Below are 20,346 nucleotides of genomic sequence, written 5' to 3'. Positions count from 1 at the left end.
GGCTTATCAATGCCTTAAGATGCATAATCTAAATTGAAGTAAGAAACCACAATTTCCAGATTGTTCAAGTGAAAAGCAATTTACTAATTTTCCCACTGAATATTCTCTAGCTGCACAACAGGAACAGCAAGGAAGCCTTTGCAATTGCCTATGTAAGCACAAAAGATCTATCTTCCAGGGGTTTAATCTTCTCTGAAAAAAAAAAAAAAAAATCTGGAAGCAACTGCAGTGCATACGTAGCTGGCAAAAAGCTGGAAAAAGGCTGGGATGAAAGAAAATCCTAGTACAAATACAAAATTTTGGTCCGAACATGCATTTTAAAAAAGCATGGTAAAAAGCAACCTTCAGTTTCCTCAAAATGTACCATTGTGACAGTCACTCCTAAACTTAGAAAGACAAATGAAAAGGCATAAAACCTTATCTGTATACTAACACACAAAAAGAATTAAAGAGAGAGAATTAAATTTATGATAAAAGAAAGGTCTTTATCGCATGGAAACTAATGTTTCTCTGAGTGTAATCAGCCTATAAATTTTGTATTTTTTATGAAGCAAAACTAATTTCAGTCATGAAGAGATAAGACATCATTCTATCAATTCAGTAATCCAGTCACAAAGGGTAATAATATAAGGTACTACAGAGGACTATCTAAAACTCGGTTACAAGAACTACACATAAGAACAGTAAGATTTCTTTTCAGACATAGAGTTACCTCATTGTTATCTTCTGAAGCAGATTAATAAATAATAGTGGAAGCCTTTGTTAACCATATATCTAACAGTCCTCTAAATCTCTTTAAGCTTTTGACCTCAATTATATTGAGGAAAGATCTTCATAGGGCACATAGGCAATGTAATACTGTCAACGTTTCAGACTTAATTTATAAATGTGTTTCTGAGAAAGAGCAATATTATGATCTTTCCCCATTACATGGTAGGCTCGGTATGCCATTCATTATTTGCAATAAAATACCACTGAAGGTGGCAGTGCAATCACTGCCTTCATTTAAGGCCAGTAAAAGCAAATTTGACTACTTTATAAAACAACGACAGCATCCAGAACCAGTTATATCCAGACTGGGGGATGAGGGAAGGGGAACTATGAGGGCAAAGAGGACTATACAACCTTGCCAACAGAAAGAACAGACTATGTACTGGGGGATCATAATTCCTTTATCATTCTTCTTCTGAATTCTACACATTTCCAAACTGAACACAGTGTACTGCCCAAAACAAAACTGCAAAGACTGTGAGTTACGTAAGAAAATCATGCTGGATCCTAATTGAATATACATGCAATAACCAACAGGATAAATAAATACAAAAGAGATAAATATAGACGTGTTTTCAACCCAAGAAAATTTCTTTCCTTAAGCACTTTGTAAGCAAAGAGCAGTCATAGATTTTTGCTAAGGTCCATCACTGATTTCTTTCTATATAAAGAAAATTTACATAGATATTTTGTTTAGCTTGCATATTAGGAAAGAAAACATGTTTTGGTAAATGCATGTTGTCCTTGTCCATTGCGTATTTTAGGAATTCAGCTTTAACAGATCCTTGAAGAAACAGTAATAGTAAAGGAACTATTATTGATATGATACTGCATTCAAAGGAAATACCCAACAGCAGCAATGCATTAAGTGGACTTTAGCAGTATGGACTGTGGGTGGTAGCAGCTAAGGAGAAAACCAATGAACAAATGAAACCACTGAAAGGAGTCACTGGGATATCGGGGAGAGAAGAGGAGAAACAACTACTTGTTTGAGTCATTCCCAGGCCCTGCAGAAAGACAGGAAATTAGGACCAGACAGACTGTGCTGAATGAGAAAACTTGCTTGGAACCACAGAACAATACTGACAAAACTCAGAAAACCTGACTGAGTGGTCAGCAAATTACAAGTCTGCACAAAGAATAGTATCTGGAAAATAAAGTATTTTTTCCACTTTTTTGTAAGTTAAATAACTTAGAAGTGTATTTATAAATGTTATAGCAATCTTCATGTGTTAGAACAACTTTTGTAATAGACAGAAAAGCCCAAATTTTGCTTTTATTCAGCTTACCATTTTGAGATATATCTTGCAACTTCAAAAAAGGAATGACGCACAATTAACTACTGATCTGACGATGCATTAATACAAATTATACAGCTCAGTCACCTGACTTTGCTCTATTGCACTTAAGAAAATTTCCTACTTTTATTGCTTCTCTAGATTTTAAAAATATGTAAACTCTTCTGCAAAAGAACATTGCTAACTACAGGATTTTAGTCATATATCTACAACACCTCCACTATTATTAGAATTAAAACATAAACAGTAAGTTTGTAATGGAGTTCTATGACTAAAATACTGAAAATACAAGACTTCAACTTTAGGAAAACCTGACATAAAACAGCTATTTATTTAGCAATCTTACTATACAAAAGGGAAATGCAAGCATGTTTTGAAAAATGAAAGCTGTGCAATTTTGAAACAAACCTTGTCCATTAGTTTACTTGCATGAAGACTCAGGCTATTAAAGAATATTTTCTTGCTCAACAAATGCATTTCTTCAATTGTTGTCAATAGTGTGGCTGCACTGTTTCCTACAATACCACTGAAAAAAAATAAAATTATTTAATTAATCTAAAAGAGGGAAAACATGAAAATCAGATACTTTGATATAATTTTAAAAAATATTATTTTCAAAGTTGATATTTTAGAACAAATAATTGCAGGGAATAGTCCTCTATAATAGCTGGTTGATAAGGTGACTGTAAGAACAAGGATTGTCAAGTATATCATTAAGCAAATATTAAATACAGGCTATCAAACTTGCACAAACTTTTTTGTAGAGTACTAAAATTTACTAGATTTTTGCTTTCTTATGCAATAAATCTACTTCTGTTATAAAAATCAAATTATATTAAAAAAAAGGGTTAACAATATTCTATCACACTGCCTGTTAGGGATAGCATTACCTCTCCTTTCTTCACTGAGATGCTGGGCATCTCCAAAAACATAAGAATTCATGCCTTGCTATTCCACATGTTAAATGATCACACTTAGCACAGACACCACATAACCCATGAATGGCACTACAGGACTGTGCTCCTCTCACAGATATACCCTCCTCTGACTATAGGAATTGCACTTTTAAGCTACAAACTGGCAGTGAAAATCCATATGGTCATAATAGGACTAAACCTTTATCTCGATTTTCAGATTGTAATCTTGTGTTTCACAGATCATTTCTCAAACTGTATTTCCCTTTCATTAGTGAGATGCACCTTCCCTATCCAGAGGAAATTATTCAGCTGGTAGAAGGTACTTCAGTGGTCTTTAAACATTGTGCTGTTAACAAGACAGAAACCAACAGATAACACTGCCTAAGAACCTTCCATTTTAACATCACATTTTTAATTGCACCAAGCTTTATAATCCTGGAGAAATACTAACTCTGAAGACAGAGAAACAACACCAAAATCTTCCAAGATTTTTGGACAATAAAATTAAGAATAGATTTTACATGTGTTCTACAACAGACCTGCCATCACAACTGAGGATTTTAAATAAGCTGAGAGGTGCCCAAGAAACACTTATCCTGGTCTGCTCAACATCTGAAGTATTTTTAGACAGAAAAGCTCAACTAGTAATATTAATGTTTCGAATTTCAACAGTTCAGTTCGGGGTTGTGGAGGAAGATTTTTCTCCTACTCCTGTTTCTAACCAACATGAACTACAGCATATGCTACAACATATAAATTATATATAAATTAGCAGCTCTGGCTTTTCTCCAGTTTCTGTATTCCTGGTGGCATCTGGAAGGTTGGAAGGTGACCAGCGTGTCTTCAACAGTGAGATAAGGAAGTGCATAATTAGGAGGAAAAAAGTTATCAAAAAGTTATCAAAACACAATTATTTAAACAACAACAAAAAACCAAACCAAACAAACAAAAAAACCCTGAAGACATTTCATTTAATAACATTTTCTCAAAGGGCACTTGACTTTATCATATCAAATGCTGTGTAGAATTTTTTTGTAACTATTTGAATCTACACAGAACAATAAAGAAATAGTTATTGTGGCAAATTGAGGTTCTATTCTGAAGGAGTTTTGATATGAACTGAGGAATGGCAATGGGTAAACGGTTTCTGCTTGATAATCACGTGTTTCTTCTTGATGTTACAGTGCAGAGAAACAACTAAGCAACAAAGTATTCTTCCAAGCAGATATATTCTTACATACACAATAAGGGAAAAGAGGCATTTTTAACATATTTTGCGATTTTGCATACCTGATTGTATGGTGGTAGAACTTGAGCAAATTAGAAATCTTGTACAGTAAAACTGCTCCTGGCTCGGCAACAATCACCTGCTCAATTCTAACCTGCAGCATGAACAAATACAAACATCCTTCAGGTGATAAATTCTGTAAGCCAGCCTTCTATGATTTTATATGCAATATATCTCTGATTTTTGAAAAATAAATTCAACCAGAAATAAATTTTAAAAGAGAATGTCCAGTTGACTCTTAATGTTCAGCTTGAACTGAAGTGCTTCTGGGCTGACAAGCATCTGGGCAGAAAACTTGAAGCTATATGCATTCTTAAAAAAAGAAAAACTACAAACCCAAAAAGCCTTCTAGAAATCCTACAGTCCCCACAGATTTCTGCTGTTATTGGAAATTTTAAAATAATTGGATTTGATGGATTAATACTAGTACATGCTGGAATCTTCCCTAGCACTGAATAGCAAGAATAGCTGCAATGCTCCAGAATCACTAAACTACAGCAGCAAATTTCTAGCATCATGCATCAGAAATTCAGAACATCACAGTATTAGATATTTTGCCTAAGAAACAAATTTCACCTGGATGAATAAATTCTTCCCTTAAAGGACAGCAGATGTATCTCCTACCAGTATTTAGTTAGATACATTTATAACTAATAACTAATAACTATAACTAATAACTAATGACTGTTTATCTCAACCAGGAGCTACTGGCTACACAACAAACTGGTGCTGAGAGTCTTTACAGTTGGACAACTGATGTCTTGTCTCCATGGTACACACAGTCTCAATCCACTCATAAAAAGCTGCCCCAGGGTCAATCTTTGTGCACTTTTGAAGCAGAACAGACAATGACTTATCACTGCACTGCTCTGCCACGTGCCTGAGTGTGAAAGGGCTACACACAAATCAGCAGCCACCATCCACTCTCCCAAGTTATTTGCTGTTCAATGGAACACAATGTGCTGCAGTCCCTTCTTCTCAGAGCCAGCTGCAGGGAGAACCAACTAAGATTATGTTTCCTCAACCCTTTCAGTTTGCATCTAATCCACAGACCAAAACCAAATAATACTTTTTAACTCTTATTTGCAATACTTAATGCACAAAGTTTATTTCAACATGCAGGTGAATGTTGCTCTTCAATGTATTTGTATATACAAAGGTCTCTATACAAATATATGTCTCCAGTGTTACCTAAAAGATCCTGTGGGCATGAATACTGAGTATATTCTAGTTGTATAGCAAATAAGAATAGGGCAGGCAGGGGAAAAAGAGGGAAAAAAATATTGACCAAATAAAAAAAGGAATAACTATATGTAAACAAAATAGTTAAAAACTGAAAAAGACAGAACAGGTAGAAGGAGAGGAAAAATATTTTAGGTTCATGAGAGAAAAGCAGGAATTAAAAAGACAAAGTGGGAAAAAAAAAACCTGCTGCTTCCCACACAGAAGTCTTCATTGCACTGAAAAACCAAAATTTGCAAGCAATGCAACCTAACCCATTTGGAGAAGCTCTGGACTTAGAGCTCTTACTATTTTTCAGTCCTGTACATCCTGTAGTTAGCTGACCGTAAAAGACTACCCACAGTTCACACAGGGCATCAAAGACCTTTTGTTTTGAACTCATCTTAAATGTTATGGAAAAGATGAGGAGTTTAATTTAAATGCTTTTTAGGATTCTCCTACCTCCATCCGAAATGAGAGGTCTGTGGTAAGATCTACCACTAGGGAGTATTCAAGAACCACCTCAATACCTAAAACACAAACCAACTACGGCAAGAAATGTGGCCAATTTAGACTGCATGTAAACATAGCCGTTCTACAGTGTATTGTAGAAGAGACTCCTCCAAATGGAATCTATTACTGTTGTTTCTCTGAACATGGTGGCCTGCAATTATCTAATTACCTATTCTGCATTGTATGATGGCTCTTCTGCTTGGGGGTTTCTCAGGGGGTATTTTTTCTACCTTTTTTTTTCCTTCCCCTCGGGAAACAATAAGTGTTTCATACTTTTTACTGGAAAGTCTACACTAGCAGTGAATTAATTCAAGTAGCATTCTATTTAAATACAGAATACAATGGGAAGCCATTAATTATTCTTTTAAGATTTTTAAAGATTTTTTCTAGCACAGTAACTAACTAAACAACAATATTTCAAGGGATATTTCTAAAGAGACTAGCAGCATCTAAGTGTAAAGAGTTTGGCAATCAAAATGAAAGATACTCTGTACTTAATTATAAAAATCACAAGCACTCAGACCAAGACTAAAACTTCCTCTGACTTACACACAAGTTTGATTTCATTCCTAATCACTTTGTTGGAATGCGCAGAAACACTGAACTCAAACATCAGCAGTCAGTATTAACAGAACTGATTCAAGAGAACAGAAAGTTTGAAAATATCTTAAAAAAAAAAAAAGCTGGGGTGATTGTGTGTCTCTTAGGAACGGTGTCTTCCAACAGACTAAACACTAAAAGGTTGTGAAGGATGATCATAATTCTGTGGCAACAAGCACAACACTTAAATACGAGAGATTCTGTCTGAACACCAGGGAACATTACTTTTTTTACTGTGCAGTGGCTGAGCACTGGCACAGATTGCCCAGTGAGGCTGTGGAGATTCCCTTACTGGAAGTATTTAAAAGTCACCTGGACACTGTCCTGGGCAACCAGCTTTAGGTGGCTCAGCCTGAGTGGGGTTTGGACCAAGTGACTTCCAGATGTCCTTGCTAACCTCAATTCTTCAGTAATTCTGTGTCTTTCTAAATGGCATCTTTTTGAATTTTACCTCTCTCCTGACCCTATCCTTTTCTTATGAGAAACTTACATATAGTATTGGAAACTAGCTGTTCACATTTGAGACTGAGTATTTGTCAACTGGATACGGTTGTTATAGCTACAGAATCCTAAGAGAAACTTATTATAATCACATTTAGGCACAGCAGATTTTACTTTAAAAACACCTGGATTTATACACTGCATGATCAAGCAATAATTAGTATCAGCTTCATCACCTTGATTACTTCACTGCTTATGTGAAGCACATCCAATAGACAAGTCAGACAATCATTTGATGGATCATCATTAATGATTTTTATCAAATGCGACCCCTGAACTTACTAAGGCTGTAGCTTGAAAAAAAGACAAGTACAGAAAGATGTGACAAATACAAAAAACTGAGGTAGCACAAAGATGGTAATTAGGAAACAATTTTTCTAGTGTCGTTAAAAGACAAGAGCTGTAGTTATTAAACAAACACAAAAAACCCAAAACACTAAAACAAAAACAAAAAAACCCCACAAACCACAAAAGGAACTGTTTTTTCACACAACAGAGTTGATATGTTCATTCTCTCCTGAAGGATATGTTGTAAAAACCAACATTTTATATAAATTTGACATGTTCATGCAAGAAAACATCTACTGATATCTATTATATACAAAGAAGCTATGGCTCCCTAAGTCCTTAGTATATTCACAAACAGGCAAGGAAACTCTCCTACCGAAGTATGACAAAACTGCATAACCTGTACACTCTTCTCTAAGCATAATGATCACTATGAGAAATAGGTTAGTAAATTACACTGATTTTTCACTTGACCCACTACAGCTATTCCCATACACTTACCAGAAAGCTGTATTTTTGCACATCAGCACACCTCAACATAGGAAAAGTAAACCAAAATCAAGACTCAAATTTAGCATCCTAGTATCTGTCACTATATGACTATTATAAAGCACACATTCATGAACAAAGGAATCTTAAATTTTGAGGAAAAAATCCTTCAGAAGTTGACAATCTAATTCTTAACCAAGGGCAATGAAAATACACTTGAAGAGATGGGAGCACAATTTCTGAAAAAAACACGACAGAACAGTTTTTGTAGTTAGAGTGCTAAGGAAAACAAAATACTTCACCTTCAGAGGCCTGCAGACACCTTCTGTGATGTGCCCAACTACTTCTTGAATATTTTCTTCCACACCTATAGTTAATGCAAACATATGCTAAGATTATGCAAATGTAATTCTCTTTTCTTCAAGACTATAAAACAAATAAACAAATGTAGGAGGTACTCCTCCATAAAAAGCATCATGAACTGTGTGTTCTTTTCTCCACATGACTAGCTTACACCTCCACTGTACTTCCAATCTAGCCATTAAAAGAAATAGCTGCATGGCAAAACAGTCCTGGAGTCATTACCTTTTGCTATGCAATTGCTTCCTAGTGCAACACAGTGCGTGGGGGTTTGAGGTAGAAGCAGCGAGGAGAAGAATAAATGATTTAGCAAGAAGCTGTCTCAGTAAGGCTCAATATTAGCACTTCATGAAATCAAACTAGAAAAACCCTCAAAAAAACACCTGGGCCAGAAAGACACTCAAGGAGCAGCAGTACACCCCATTCTGAAAGGCCTGACTGGCAAACACACGTGTCTGTCAGTGCTGGCTACTGATGAGCTGGTGGCATTGTTACAAATGAAGTGACATGTGTACCTCCACACTACTGCGTGCTGCAGCGCTGGCAAACGCTTCCTCCCCAGCAGCAATTGAAACTCATCTTTCACAGAACCATGTACAAAAGAGAATACCGCCCTATCTTATCACGAAACACAAATGAATTGTTGCATAGCAACCACTGCTGTCATAAATCAATCAAACTGAAAGCAACAGATCTTCAAGCTCTCACTTCAGTAACAACTCAGAACAGATTTATGGAGAAAGCAATACTTTAATTCTAATTTAAAACTTGCCAACAGGAGTTCATCTTCAGATGGGACCCATGCAATGAAAGTAAACAAACTGACTGTGACATGTGACAGAAATCAGGTGACCTGAAGCTATATTTTGCTTATTTCAGACTAAGACAGATTACCTCAGAGAGAAAAAAATAATGAAAGATCAGAAATCTGTTCCAATGCCTCTTTACACCAAGTTACACAAAAAGCCATATAAGCAGTAACAACTGAATTCATTTCGGTGGCTGTAAGAATTTCAACATACTGAATTGGTAAGCTAATAAAAATATGCTTATATACTTGAGTATTGACATCAAGGCAAGAAGCAAGATTACAAACCACAGCATGCATGCTTTTTTACATAATGGCTAGCTCCCAGACAGACCTTAGCAATTTACACATTTTTAGTAGGAACGGTCACACTTGTACTGTTCATCAATGTAACAAGTACCTAGCACATATTTGCAATAGTGTATCTAGACCAGACTGACTTAAAAACAAGTTGTTTGGTATGAAAATTTTAGCTCAAAACACATACAAGTTCAAATATGTATTTTCATGTCCAAGTAGAATATCTGGATTCCAAAAGCAGTAAAATCTTCCAGCAGAATGGGTTATATAAGTGGTGTAAGTTTGACATAAAAGAATAAACTATTCTCAGAGGTCCAAAATAACTTTTAGAATTCAGCTCACAACTGAAGATATGCTTCTAACTCCTTGCTACACCATATATAATTTTTCTCTGTGTATCCTTCTATAAAAGGAGAGATCTTTTTTGGACTTTGTTTAGCTTCTGTTCTCCATCTGGGTTCCTGCAACTCCACAAAAAATGGGTTTCTACTGCATCTCTTAAAATGCTTGCAATTCTCCATTCCTTTCATGTAGAAGATTTCTGTATGACTGTGAGGCTCCTGCTAGTAGAATACCTAAACTCTGAAGAGGAAAACGCCATGCTTTATGCTTGTCCAGCAAAAGAGTTAAACTTTACTGAATGTGTTTTCAGCACTTAAAACTTTAATAGCATTTTTAGTCAGATTACTCTGAAACAGTTAATTTTTGCAATCTTGACATTTTAAAACTTTTTAAAAGCCATCCTTGCATGCTCTGCTTATGGGCTACAGTTTGGTCACTTTAAAGTAAAAACTGGGATGGAAATGTTTCTCAAAAAAAAAGTGGCACACATATCATTTTTCATCCAGTGGGACCAAATCCACCTGTTATTGCACCAACAGGTATACATGTGGCCTTTTTTTTGGTTGTTTTTTGAGAAGGGAAGTTTTTGTATAGCTGTTATTTACCACACTGTCCACAGTCCTGAAATTACAGCTTATAGGAGTACTTAAAGAGAAATCTGAACTCCGTACAGACACACCTGAATGAAAATAATAGAAGTGCAAATCCACAAAAATCTACTCAAGCTGAAGTGAAGACATCTGACTGACCTAACTTCAGACTGCCAGGTAGGTGTTTTACCTATGGCAGTTGCTTGGGCTCCCTCTATAGGGGAATGGAAAAAAAATGCAGTTTGTAATGAAAGTCTCCAGAAATGCTTACATTAGATCTCAAGTTTTGTTATGAAGAACTCACTCTAAAGATGCAAATCTCTGCCCTTATTTTAACTGCAAATAAACAAGATGTCCACTTGTTAAATGACTACATGAAATTAACTCAATTTTTACTGTGGTCTGCACAGCCAGACACCTAAAGACAGCACAACAGCACAGAAAATTCAGCTTGAATTTTTCAGTACAATCAATACTGTCCTCATTACCAACTCAGGATCTGTATTTATAAAGAACATAAAATCTCAGGGTACTCTGGGGTTGCATATTTCTTGTTAAATGCAGTGGTATCCTATAAAGTACTGTTTTGCCTTACAGACCTTATCACATTACTATCCTTGTCATCAAAAAATTTCCCCAAAGACACAGAGCAATAGTTACAGACAGCACCTCCCAAGCTCCCAGTTTGTTGCTCCCAGTACGAAAGTAAGAACTGCTCTTTGCATTTCTCGAATGCAAACTGTACAACAGTGATAAGCAGACCCATTACTGGAGAGCTTAAGAAAACATATTTTTCCTTTAGACTGAAATACTGAACCTCTTGTTTATACCAGTCTTTCCAGCAAAAGATTTTGGCCTGGTGATTTTTTGTTGAACATTTCTCCCCCAAATATTTATATTCTCTGTATTATCAAGTATCTTGCTCTGCGGCTGAAATGGTCTAAATATATCTAATTTCATGGTCATATTATCTCAGCCCAACATCCTGTCAGAAGGCCAAAGAACTTCATAGTTAAGCAAAGCACTTCACAAGGAAGTGGGAGAATTTCAGAACAACATGCAGCAGCAGAAGTCCAGCCCACAGCAGAACCAGACACTTTTACATGCTCCATGGGCCCAGCTTTTCCTGAAGTGCTCACCAGTTACAGCAGAAACATCAGTCAGTCATCTACAAAGAACTGACATGTCTTTTTCTCTACCATAAAACCATCATGAGGCCTGCTTTCCTGCCTCCCTGAAATACTGTCAGTAAACAGTATTAAATTCATACCTACAGTACACTGTAACTGTACTTAACAGCATTCCTCCAGTTTGATTTACAACAGTTCCTAAACAGCCTCCTTTCCAATACACTATTAATTAGGAAAGCCAATTAATACTTACAGCAGTAAGGAAAATCAGAATACATATTCACTTTAAAACACAGAGTAGGACTGAGACATACAATCTGAAGAGCTCACCAGATACAAATGAAATGTAAGCTCTTACAATGAGTTTGTCACAACCGAGTACACATGCTTAATTTATAAAAAATACCTCTGAAATTATAGTGGCAAATCATACTAAAGCTGATACAGGATAAAATTCTTTAAAGTATAGGTTCAATCTACTGAAAACAAAGCAGAGGGGCTGAAGACTAAGCATAAGTATCTGCAGTTCTGAAATGAAGGAGAGTTTTGATATTAAAAAGCACCTATCTGTCTGTGAGCGGCCTACTTCAACCTCCATAAACTTGGCATGATGTTAAATGACAGATGAAAATTCCATTTTCCTTGTAGCATAGAATGAAATGACTTACAGAAAAAAGGAATTATATATTTAAAAATTTACTAAACAAAAGAGCAAAGACATAATGAAAATCCTCAAAATAATATACAGTGTTTTCAAGGAGATATGTATTCATATACACCAGAAACAATTTCTGAACTCTCAACTACACTCTAAAATGTCCCTCTGTAAATTTAGTGTAAATCTATTATAAGTACAGAAAAATAAAATAAGTGCATTTTGAAATACTCTTCTTTTGTTATGGGCCTTCTTTTGGCAGAATGCAAACACCAGCTATTCTGAGATTATTTTTAAGAAAATTTAAACTCCGACTATGTAGCTGAAGCCCAGCCTAAGAAATTAGTTGCACTTTCTTACTTATCACAGACTTACTATGACTTCAAAAACCAGTACTACCTTGAATAGCCACAAGCTTTAACATAGCTTCCAAGTGCTCTTTTTCAGAAGCTGTAGCTTGATGCAACCAGGCCAGCATGTCTCCTACATACCTACAAAAAGAAAGAAATTTCTGTGTAAATTATTGGTTTACAGTGTCAGGAATTCAAAATGCCAAAAAAAAAAAAAAAAAAATTATTTCATGTATATTCTTGTTAGTACTGTACCTCAGAGGATCATGAGAGTGCATTTCAATAGGGCGGGGAGTACCTCCCAGACCTCCTCTAGTAAGAGCATCGATAAAGCCACGGACCACAGCACTCCTTCTAGCTGTCCCAAACTCATCCAATGTGTACCTGTTATTGGAACATGAAAACAGGTTTAAAAAACCCCAGCTTGCCTCATCACAGTTGGTTAGTCCAGCCTCACAGCTAATACAAACAAACATTTTTGTAGTTCCAGAAATCTTGGATCAATGCTTCTGCTATAAAGCATTCAAAACCATCTGATGATGTCAGAATTTCTCATGTCTGCTCTAGAGCAAACGTGTAGGATGAGACAAGACTTCTTATATTGCAGGTGCTGCAATTTATATAGTCTTACACATATATATACAAAGACACTTCCTTTTCTCCTTTCTTGGTTGGATTGCTCTTCGTTTTCAGGATAAATTAATTACCTACCAGATTATTATATGTGGGGTTTTTCTACTGAATTTGAACAGTTCTTCTAGTGTGTCTCCTGTGATAACATTGCAAAATAGACTGAAAGAAGTTGGCGCTGCTTTTCCTACACAGGAGCATTGGCAGAGGCTATATTCTTTCCTTGACCCTCCCATTCCCTAACCCCACAAAAATAAATAAATGAAAACTCAGCTTTTCAATTTTTGTACATATAAACATCTTTGACACGCCTGGGACTCCTGTTTGGATATGGTCCAGCTGACTGACAGAAGCAGCAATTTACTGCACTGCAACACAAGGCTTCTTCCTCCTAGGCTACTACATGACTAGTAGGAACAACTTACATTCATTTGATAGTCGTTCACCAATTTTAATCAAAGCAATCTTAACTAGATAGTTAATGGAGGAACAATTACAGCCCAGAACACATTATCTCAAATGGCTTGCTGGTGGCAGAGGAGGTGCCAATAACTTACACATGGCTCATTCCTGGAGCAGGCTACCTTTCTGTTGGCACTGAAGAATGAAAGCAAGTGAAGGATGGGAAATAAACACTGGTAACATCCCAGTTATATTTGCGAGCCACAGAACACTTCTATTTTTTTTAAAACCAATTCAAGCATTTTGAACAACAAACTACAAAGGAGATAAAGAAAATACACATTACAGTTTATTTTTCCAAAATAATTGAAAAAGAGCGAGCATGGTGTCACTTACCAATGATACCCAGCAGAGGAATATATATACAATAATATTAATAAAAAGAATGTTATCCACTGACTTATTTAAGTCTGCATTTAATAAGCACTGCATTCACATTTGATAGAGGTGGAGAACAAAATATAAAAGAAAATAATATATAGTTTCAAAAATGTTTGACATTAAGTTCAATTAGATTTCTATTCTGCTGTAAAAAGTCAGAGGGAACCTCAGTTTTGTTCTTTTTAATCCTAATTATTATCTGAAAGAGGTGTGGAAAGGGTACACTGAAGAATCTGGAAATTTCTGTTGAAACTTTTTTTATACACTGTACTTTTTAAGTTGGAGAGTAAATATCTGCAATTGATAAAAGTCTAACAAAACATTCTAATAAATTACTATTTACAAAAATAATGCAATTAAAAGTGGAAGAGATTTAGGATCTGACAATTGCCCGCTGTATAGAAGGAGCAGAATTGGAGTGAAAAATCTCAAGCATCTATAGAAACCAGTTAGCTATTTTTTTTCCTTTCCAATAAACAGCTATACAATAGATCATTAAATATACAACAGTGAAACAGATCTTGTAATCGTTATTAGTTGTGAAACAGCATTCAATAATGATAATTTGGTTTTAAAAGGAAACTACTAATTTTTCTTTTTGCTCTCAGTAGAATAGGGTATAAGCATAACAAAATCCTCCATTTTAAAAAAATCCGGCAGTAACTATTATTTTCACTAGAACGCAGTATTTACTACTATGTTATTACACATACTCATGTTCAGAGAAGAAAACAACATTTGGATTTTTTTCAACCCAGCTTTAATGTTTAAAATATAACGTAATGATCACTGGGGAAAGAGGAAGGAAAAAACTTTGTAAACCTGAGCAGATGATGGAAAAGGAACACTGCTTTCAGCTATGTCTCTATGTGTTTTATAGTTCTCAATTTTTCTGTTAGAGCCAGGAACTAAAAACCAACCTGAAATGTTTATTTCATATCCCTACTGACTGTAGCTCCAAAAAGTCCATCCATGACACTTCCTCCTGTCCAATTCTTCTGACAGTTTTAGTTAACAACATGTAAGTCAAAATAAGGAAACAAGAGTTTGTAGATTTATTTCTAAACTCCTGCCTTTCTCCATCTTATTCACTTTCACCCAATCAAATCACAATCTTTATCAGATGCAAGGGCAGTGATTTGGAGGGCAAATGTTTAGTTGGCACAGCAGTGCTAATACACAAAAAGCAAAAAACAATTCAAAATTATTTTCTTCTGAGACTTCTACATTATGAACTCAGCAATTGGTTACTTAAAGGTATACAAAAATTTCTGGAAGGGAAATAGCTAAATTTTGAGATTTAAAATGTAAAGCATCACAACTGCAATTTTGATAATACACTGTAGCAAGTAATTAAGATTGATAATCTATGATGAGAGACACACGGCTGCATCATCTACAGTAATGTTTATTTTTGCTCTTTTGGCAGAGGAAAGGTCTTACCTATCAAATTCTATCTTTGTTTCATACTATTACTGTTGTTTATGACAGAAGTGTCAGAAAAAAACACTCCCTTCTGCAGATTCATTTTAAACTGGCCAGCAGTGAGATTTATACACCAGATGGGGCTTTCTTTCCTTGAACTAGGAAAGCAAAACAATGATTTTATGAAGTTTCAAAGTATCATAATTCAACAAAGTATTTATTACAGAAAATATCTAAAAAAAATCCTATAAAATGTTGTGAACAGCGTAGTGACTGATCTTCTGCAGCTGTAAAAGAGGGTGTAGAGGAAAGAATGTAAGAAAGCACTGGAAGTCCCATCTATGGCCTGAAGTACTGCAACACACCACATCCAACAGCTGGGGAGGTCAAGTGACACCACTTCTCCCTCACATTAACCAGCAGAGCTGACTGATCATGTCCAGGTCTGAGCTTTCTCTCACACTGACAGCATTTTTTCAGTTCACATGGCCTATGCATTTTTCCTGTGAAGGGCTCCATGGAGCTTTACAGCATCATGCAGCTACACCTTCGTACTGACACTCTCAAAAACAAGGGTAGCCTTTGAAAGGCTGCCTGTTACTCTGCTGTCCTGGATACCTGTGGTTGAAAGTAATTTTCAATGGTTGCAAAATGTGATGAATGCATTAAAAAAAAAAAAAAAAAAAAAAATTCAACAAAAAAAAAGCCCAAAGAAAACCAAAAGCCCAAAACCCAAAGAAGTGTAAATAATCTCTTCAGGGATGGTCACCCCAATAAACAGTTCTTACAGTGCCACCTGGTGGTTCACTCTCCTAAGTACCATTGCATTTACTCCAACAACACTTCAGCAAATTCAGAATAACAACAGTAGTATTTTACACAGATATATATAAATATTTCTACACTTTAGAGGTCCATATGTAGAATTTTTTAATAGATTACTCTATAACTCATAATGGAAGACATTCCTACTGCCACAGGCATTTCAGTAAAAGCTAATTAGCCTTTAACAATTTTTTACTTTGAGGATTTAAAAGATACAATCACATGTTTTGAACAGGATTTTAAACTTCAGAAAAATCCTAGAATGAAAGCACAGAAATTAACAATTCATTTGAATTTAAACAGTCTGACATTTTACTTTAATTAGAAACTTATAAGTTAGAAAAAGTCCAATGACATTTCCTGTATCATAATTACGTCAAAAGGACTTCTAAAATTTAAAGCAGTGGAAATATGATTTTTTATAACTTAAGTTTCTGGGTAGTTTTGAACTTGGCACAGTACCAAAGTGCCACCAGCCTTGGCACTGTAATTCATGCCCATCTTAAAGTTTTATAATCTCTAAATACTAGCTTCTCTTAAGATAATAGTAATAATAAACATTTACTTACTTGTACAGGACAGGTCTATCTTGTAGGGCTTCCATGGCTTGAGCAAGAACTGGAGAAATGTCACATGATTCTTGTGTCAATGTCCTGCATTCATCTACAAAATAACAACACAAATAAAAGCACATTTTTTACATTGTAATACATTTCATACAAGCTGTCAAACAAGAAAGTGAGTTAAAAACTCAAAGACTTTTAGTTTTGAAGACTTCAGAATATCCTACCTGGGCTAGGTAGTGTTAATATAATTAAATTCCCCTGCAAGCAGTACTGTAAAATGCATGTCCATCACAAATATCAACAATAAAAATGACTAAGGGAAAATTATTTGTTTGTGTCCACATACAAATGTTGACTCATTCAACCTTAAAAATTTTATTGGGCTCTTTTGTAATTGTTTACTACATTTCAGGTAAACTATTAAGAAAAAAATGGAGCAAGTACTTAAGCAAGCTGTTTGTTTTGTCATTTGGTCCTGTTATATTTTTCCTTCATCAAAGTAACTATATAATCTTGTATATTCCAGGCAAAAATGTGGAAATCATATAAATAAAATCAAACATTGGCAGAAAAATTATGACTTTTTGTAAGGGTGAAACCACAACTATTATTCAAGGTTTCAGCATCCATTGAAGAACAGTTAATGAATATAAAAATCACATTGCACCGTTTTTTCCCTCCATGAATCTTAATGTCAGTGAGACAGTCTCTTGCTTCGGAGAATAGGGAACTAATTAAAAAACCAACTATATTTGACACTATCAAGTGTCAAGGGTGTTACACCGAACATGGATGGCTACATCCAGAGTACATATGCAAAAACAAAATAAAAGAAAGAAAAAAAAAGAAAGCCTACTATCATTCAAAAGAATATCCTGACAAAAGGAGATGTCTTTTTTTTTTTTCTTTTCTAAAAGTAATTCACCACTCCTCCCACTAAACTAGATCTTACTAACAAATCATTAAAACCAAGAACTTCCCTCTAACTTGCAAGGAAATGAAATTCAATACAATTAAAAATTTGTTTGGACTACCGAACTGTAGAAGTTGCTCTTTGTGGAAAACCATCTAAACACAAATAAATAATCCACTCTTATAATAATGAAATTGGCCCAAAAAATGAGAGAATTGCCAATTAACTGTTTGGTTCAAAACACATCTTCCCTTAAGAAGGAAACCAAAATGCTAATATATCTTGGAAAGGGTTTGTGCTAAGTTCAATCCACATGAAGGAATTAAGGGAATCATCATAATAATATTCATAAACATAAAAATATTCTTAGTCCTACTTTGAGTCCATCTGTAAAGTCGTTCATAAGATGTCTCTTGCAGTAAAGCCATCTGTTCCATAATTTCCAAGCTACAAGACAAATAAAAAGTTAATTTGCAAATACTATTTTAGGCAGGACTAGCAAAGGCATGTGCAAGTCAAATTAAACATACCGTTATTAAAATGTTGAGTATTTTATATTTTTTTTTGTGAAATATTCTGTATATTTCTGTACATATTCTGTCATATGAAGCAAAGAATGAGATCTTGTTTTAACTTCTGCTTTTAATTGTAAATGGTTCCCTTCCACTCATTTAAGTAGGACTCACCCTGCTCTTTGCTGATTTGTTCTCAGGAGAATCTTGACATCATCATGAATTTGTTTTACTCGTCCCAAAGCCTTGAAAAAATCCTAAATCAATTTAAAAACAAAATACAAGGAGAGTGTAAAAGCAGTAATTTCTATTCAAATCTCTAGCACTCTATACTCCCTGTTTCAATACTATTCTGGAGTTTCTTGCAGGTCTGTGTTTCAAATGCTGCTTTTAAAATTCATATCCCACCTCTGCTACTTACCTTTCATTCCATCTTAAGAGCCTTAGGATGCTTTAGTTTCCCATTGTATCACACTTTTCTTCCACAACAAAAAAAAAAAAAAAAAAAAAAAAAAAAAAAAAAAAAAAAAAGGCACAAAAGCACTAAAGCACTAAAGATGTATTTTTAACTTGTCTTGTGAAATATGTGTTTCACATTGATTAGGTAACTCTAGGGTGAATTTTAGGACACAGCTACACATTACATTACTGTCTTCCATTACTCTCAGCAACTAAGGAGCAAAATGAAACAAAGTACAATAATTACAGGTTGATATTTTTTGTACTAATAAAATAGAGTAATTATTTCTTATAAAAAATAAAATTAAAACCTATTTCCAATAAACGAGACTAAGGTTTTCCAGAACAAGCTTTCTTTGTGGAGTAACTCAACATCAGTAGTGAAAAAAACCCCAAAAACCCTAGAAGACAAGGACATATGACTAAAAAGGTTACTTTGTTAGTTTCAGAGTGCAAATGAAAAGCCAGTACCATTTTCAGGCACCTCTTCTTATGACAACATATTTCAAATGTCCTGGAGGAGACCAGCTATTTCAGATACAACTGTTTGTTAAATCTTTTGTGATTTGAAAACAGTTTGCTCAGGAAAGCAGAATTCTGGCTCAAGTTACATAAAAATAGACGTATTCTAAGTAAAACAGGCCAGCAATTTAATCTACTGCTGTGCATCAACTGTGTTAAAGACTATGTTTATAAACCCAAAGCACTCTTTCTTCAGGAAAAAAGAAAATTTCCAAACCAGAAGTCTGACTAAAGGTGCTTTAAGTGCACTGGTTGACTCTGTCATAGGGGAAATGCACAGACATGGTATTACTGAAGTCTGCCATCTAAAGCAGAACAAGTGTTTTATCTCAGTTACTTCTGCACATTTTTTAGACAAAGTATCAAAAAGACCAGCCCTCACTGGTTGCAAACCAATCATACAGTAACTGGAAGAGTTGCTGTCATTGCTCCCTGTAATAGATGCTTTCTAGAAACCTGAATGTTCTTTCATGGCAATAGTGGTACAAAAGCATACAGCAATTACTCAAGTGCACAATTATTTAGCACATTCCATTTATGCTTTCATTAGCACTGTTTATGGTTATCAGTTCCATGTTTTTAATAGTGATTTAACTGTGAACAGGATGCCTGTGAAAATGAGATAAATCTGGACTACCTGCTGAGACACCACGTGAAGCTTTCCATGCAACTACAATAATAAAAAAGTCTATTCAGTATACTCAATTCTTTCATTATTCAGTTTGCTTTTATTGTAGAACAAGTTTCCTTTTACTGTGTCTTCTTATTTAAACCAACATATTCCAGAACTTGCTTAGGAAGGTGGCCAAAGTGAATTGGCACCTAGTATCTCTAGCAACCAAATAACATTGAGGGAAAGCCTCAGCTTACATTGTCTCAAGTCATTGAGTATCTACATACACAAATATGCAAAATGTAAACACACGGCAGTACTACAGAGCTTCAAGCTTCTCATTTGTCACGAAGTTTTAAAATGTCTTCACTGAAAATTCAGACTTCATAAAGGTTTTGTTGAAGTGTAGAACCATATGAGAACTCCTTTGCCTCAAACTGATTACATGAGAGCTCATTTGCCTCAAACTCATTACATCATTACACAAACTAGAATTTAATGTTGATTTTCTGTCTCTTTACTTGAATCTTTTGTCACACATTTCAAACTCCTCAAGAAATCACCATTCTGTTAAAAGGTACATTCCTCCATAAAGAATTAAATTGCAAGCTGAAAAT

At 35.0% G+C, this 20,346-nt stretch overlaps 1 protein-coding gene across 2 annotated transcripts in view; it reads right to left on the bottom strand.

Moving 5' to 3' along the window:
* Positions 1 to 20,346, bottom strand: part of COG6 (component of oligomeric golgi complex 6) — a 54,552-nt gene that overhangs the window by 18,910 nt on the left and 15,296 nt on the right. For both annotated transcript variants that reach the window (XM_056493162.1, XM_056493170.1), the window contains exons 6-13: positions 18,310 to 18,392; positions 18,000 to 18,070; positions 16,714 to 16,807; positions 12,677 to 12,805; positions 12,471 to 12,562; positions 8,189 to 8,253; positions 4,277 to 4,368; positions 2,478 to 2,595 (exon numbers count right to left, since the gene is read on the bottom strand). In XM_056493162.1, coding sequence (XP_056349137.1) covers positions 2,478 to 2,595; positions 4,277 to 4,368; positions 8,189 to 8,253; positions 12,471 to 12,562; positions 12,677 to 12,805; positions 16,714 to 16,807; positions 18,000 to 18,070; positions 18,310 to 18,392 — 744 coding nt within the window. The remainder of the gene's footprint in view (positions 1 to 2,477; positions 2,596 to 4,276; positions 4,369 to 8,188; positions 8,254 to 12,470; positions 12,563 to 12,676; positions 12,806 to 16,713; positions 16,808 to 17,999; positions 18,071 to 18,309; positions 18,393 to 20,346) is intronic.

This window comes from Oenanthe melanoleuca, chromosome 1 (genome assembly GCF_029582105.1).
Source record: "Oenanthe melanoleuca isolate GR-GAL-2019-014 chromosome 1, OMel1.0, whole genome shotgun sequence".
Lineage (NCBI taxonomy): Eukaryota > Metazoa > Chordata > Aves > Passeriformes > Muscicapidae > Oenanthe > Oenanthe melanoleuca.
This window is presented reverse-complemented; position numbering and strand designations above follow the sequence as displayed.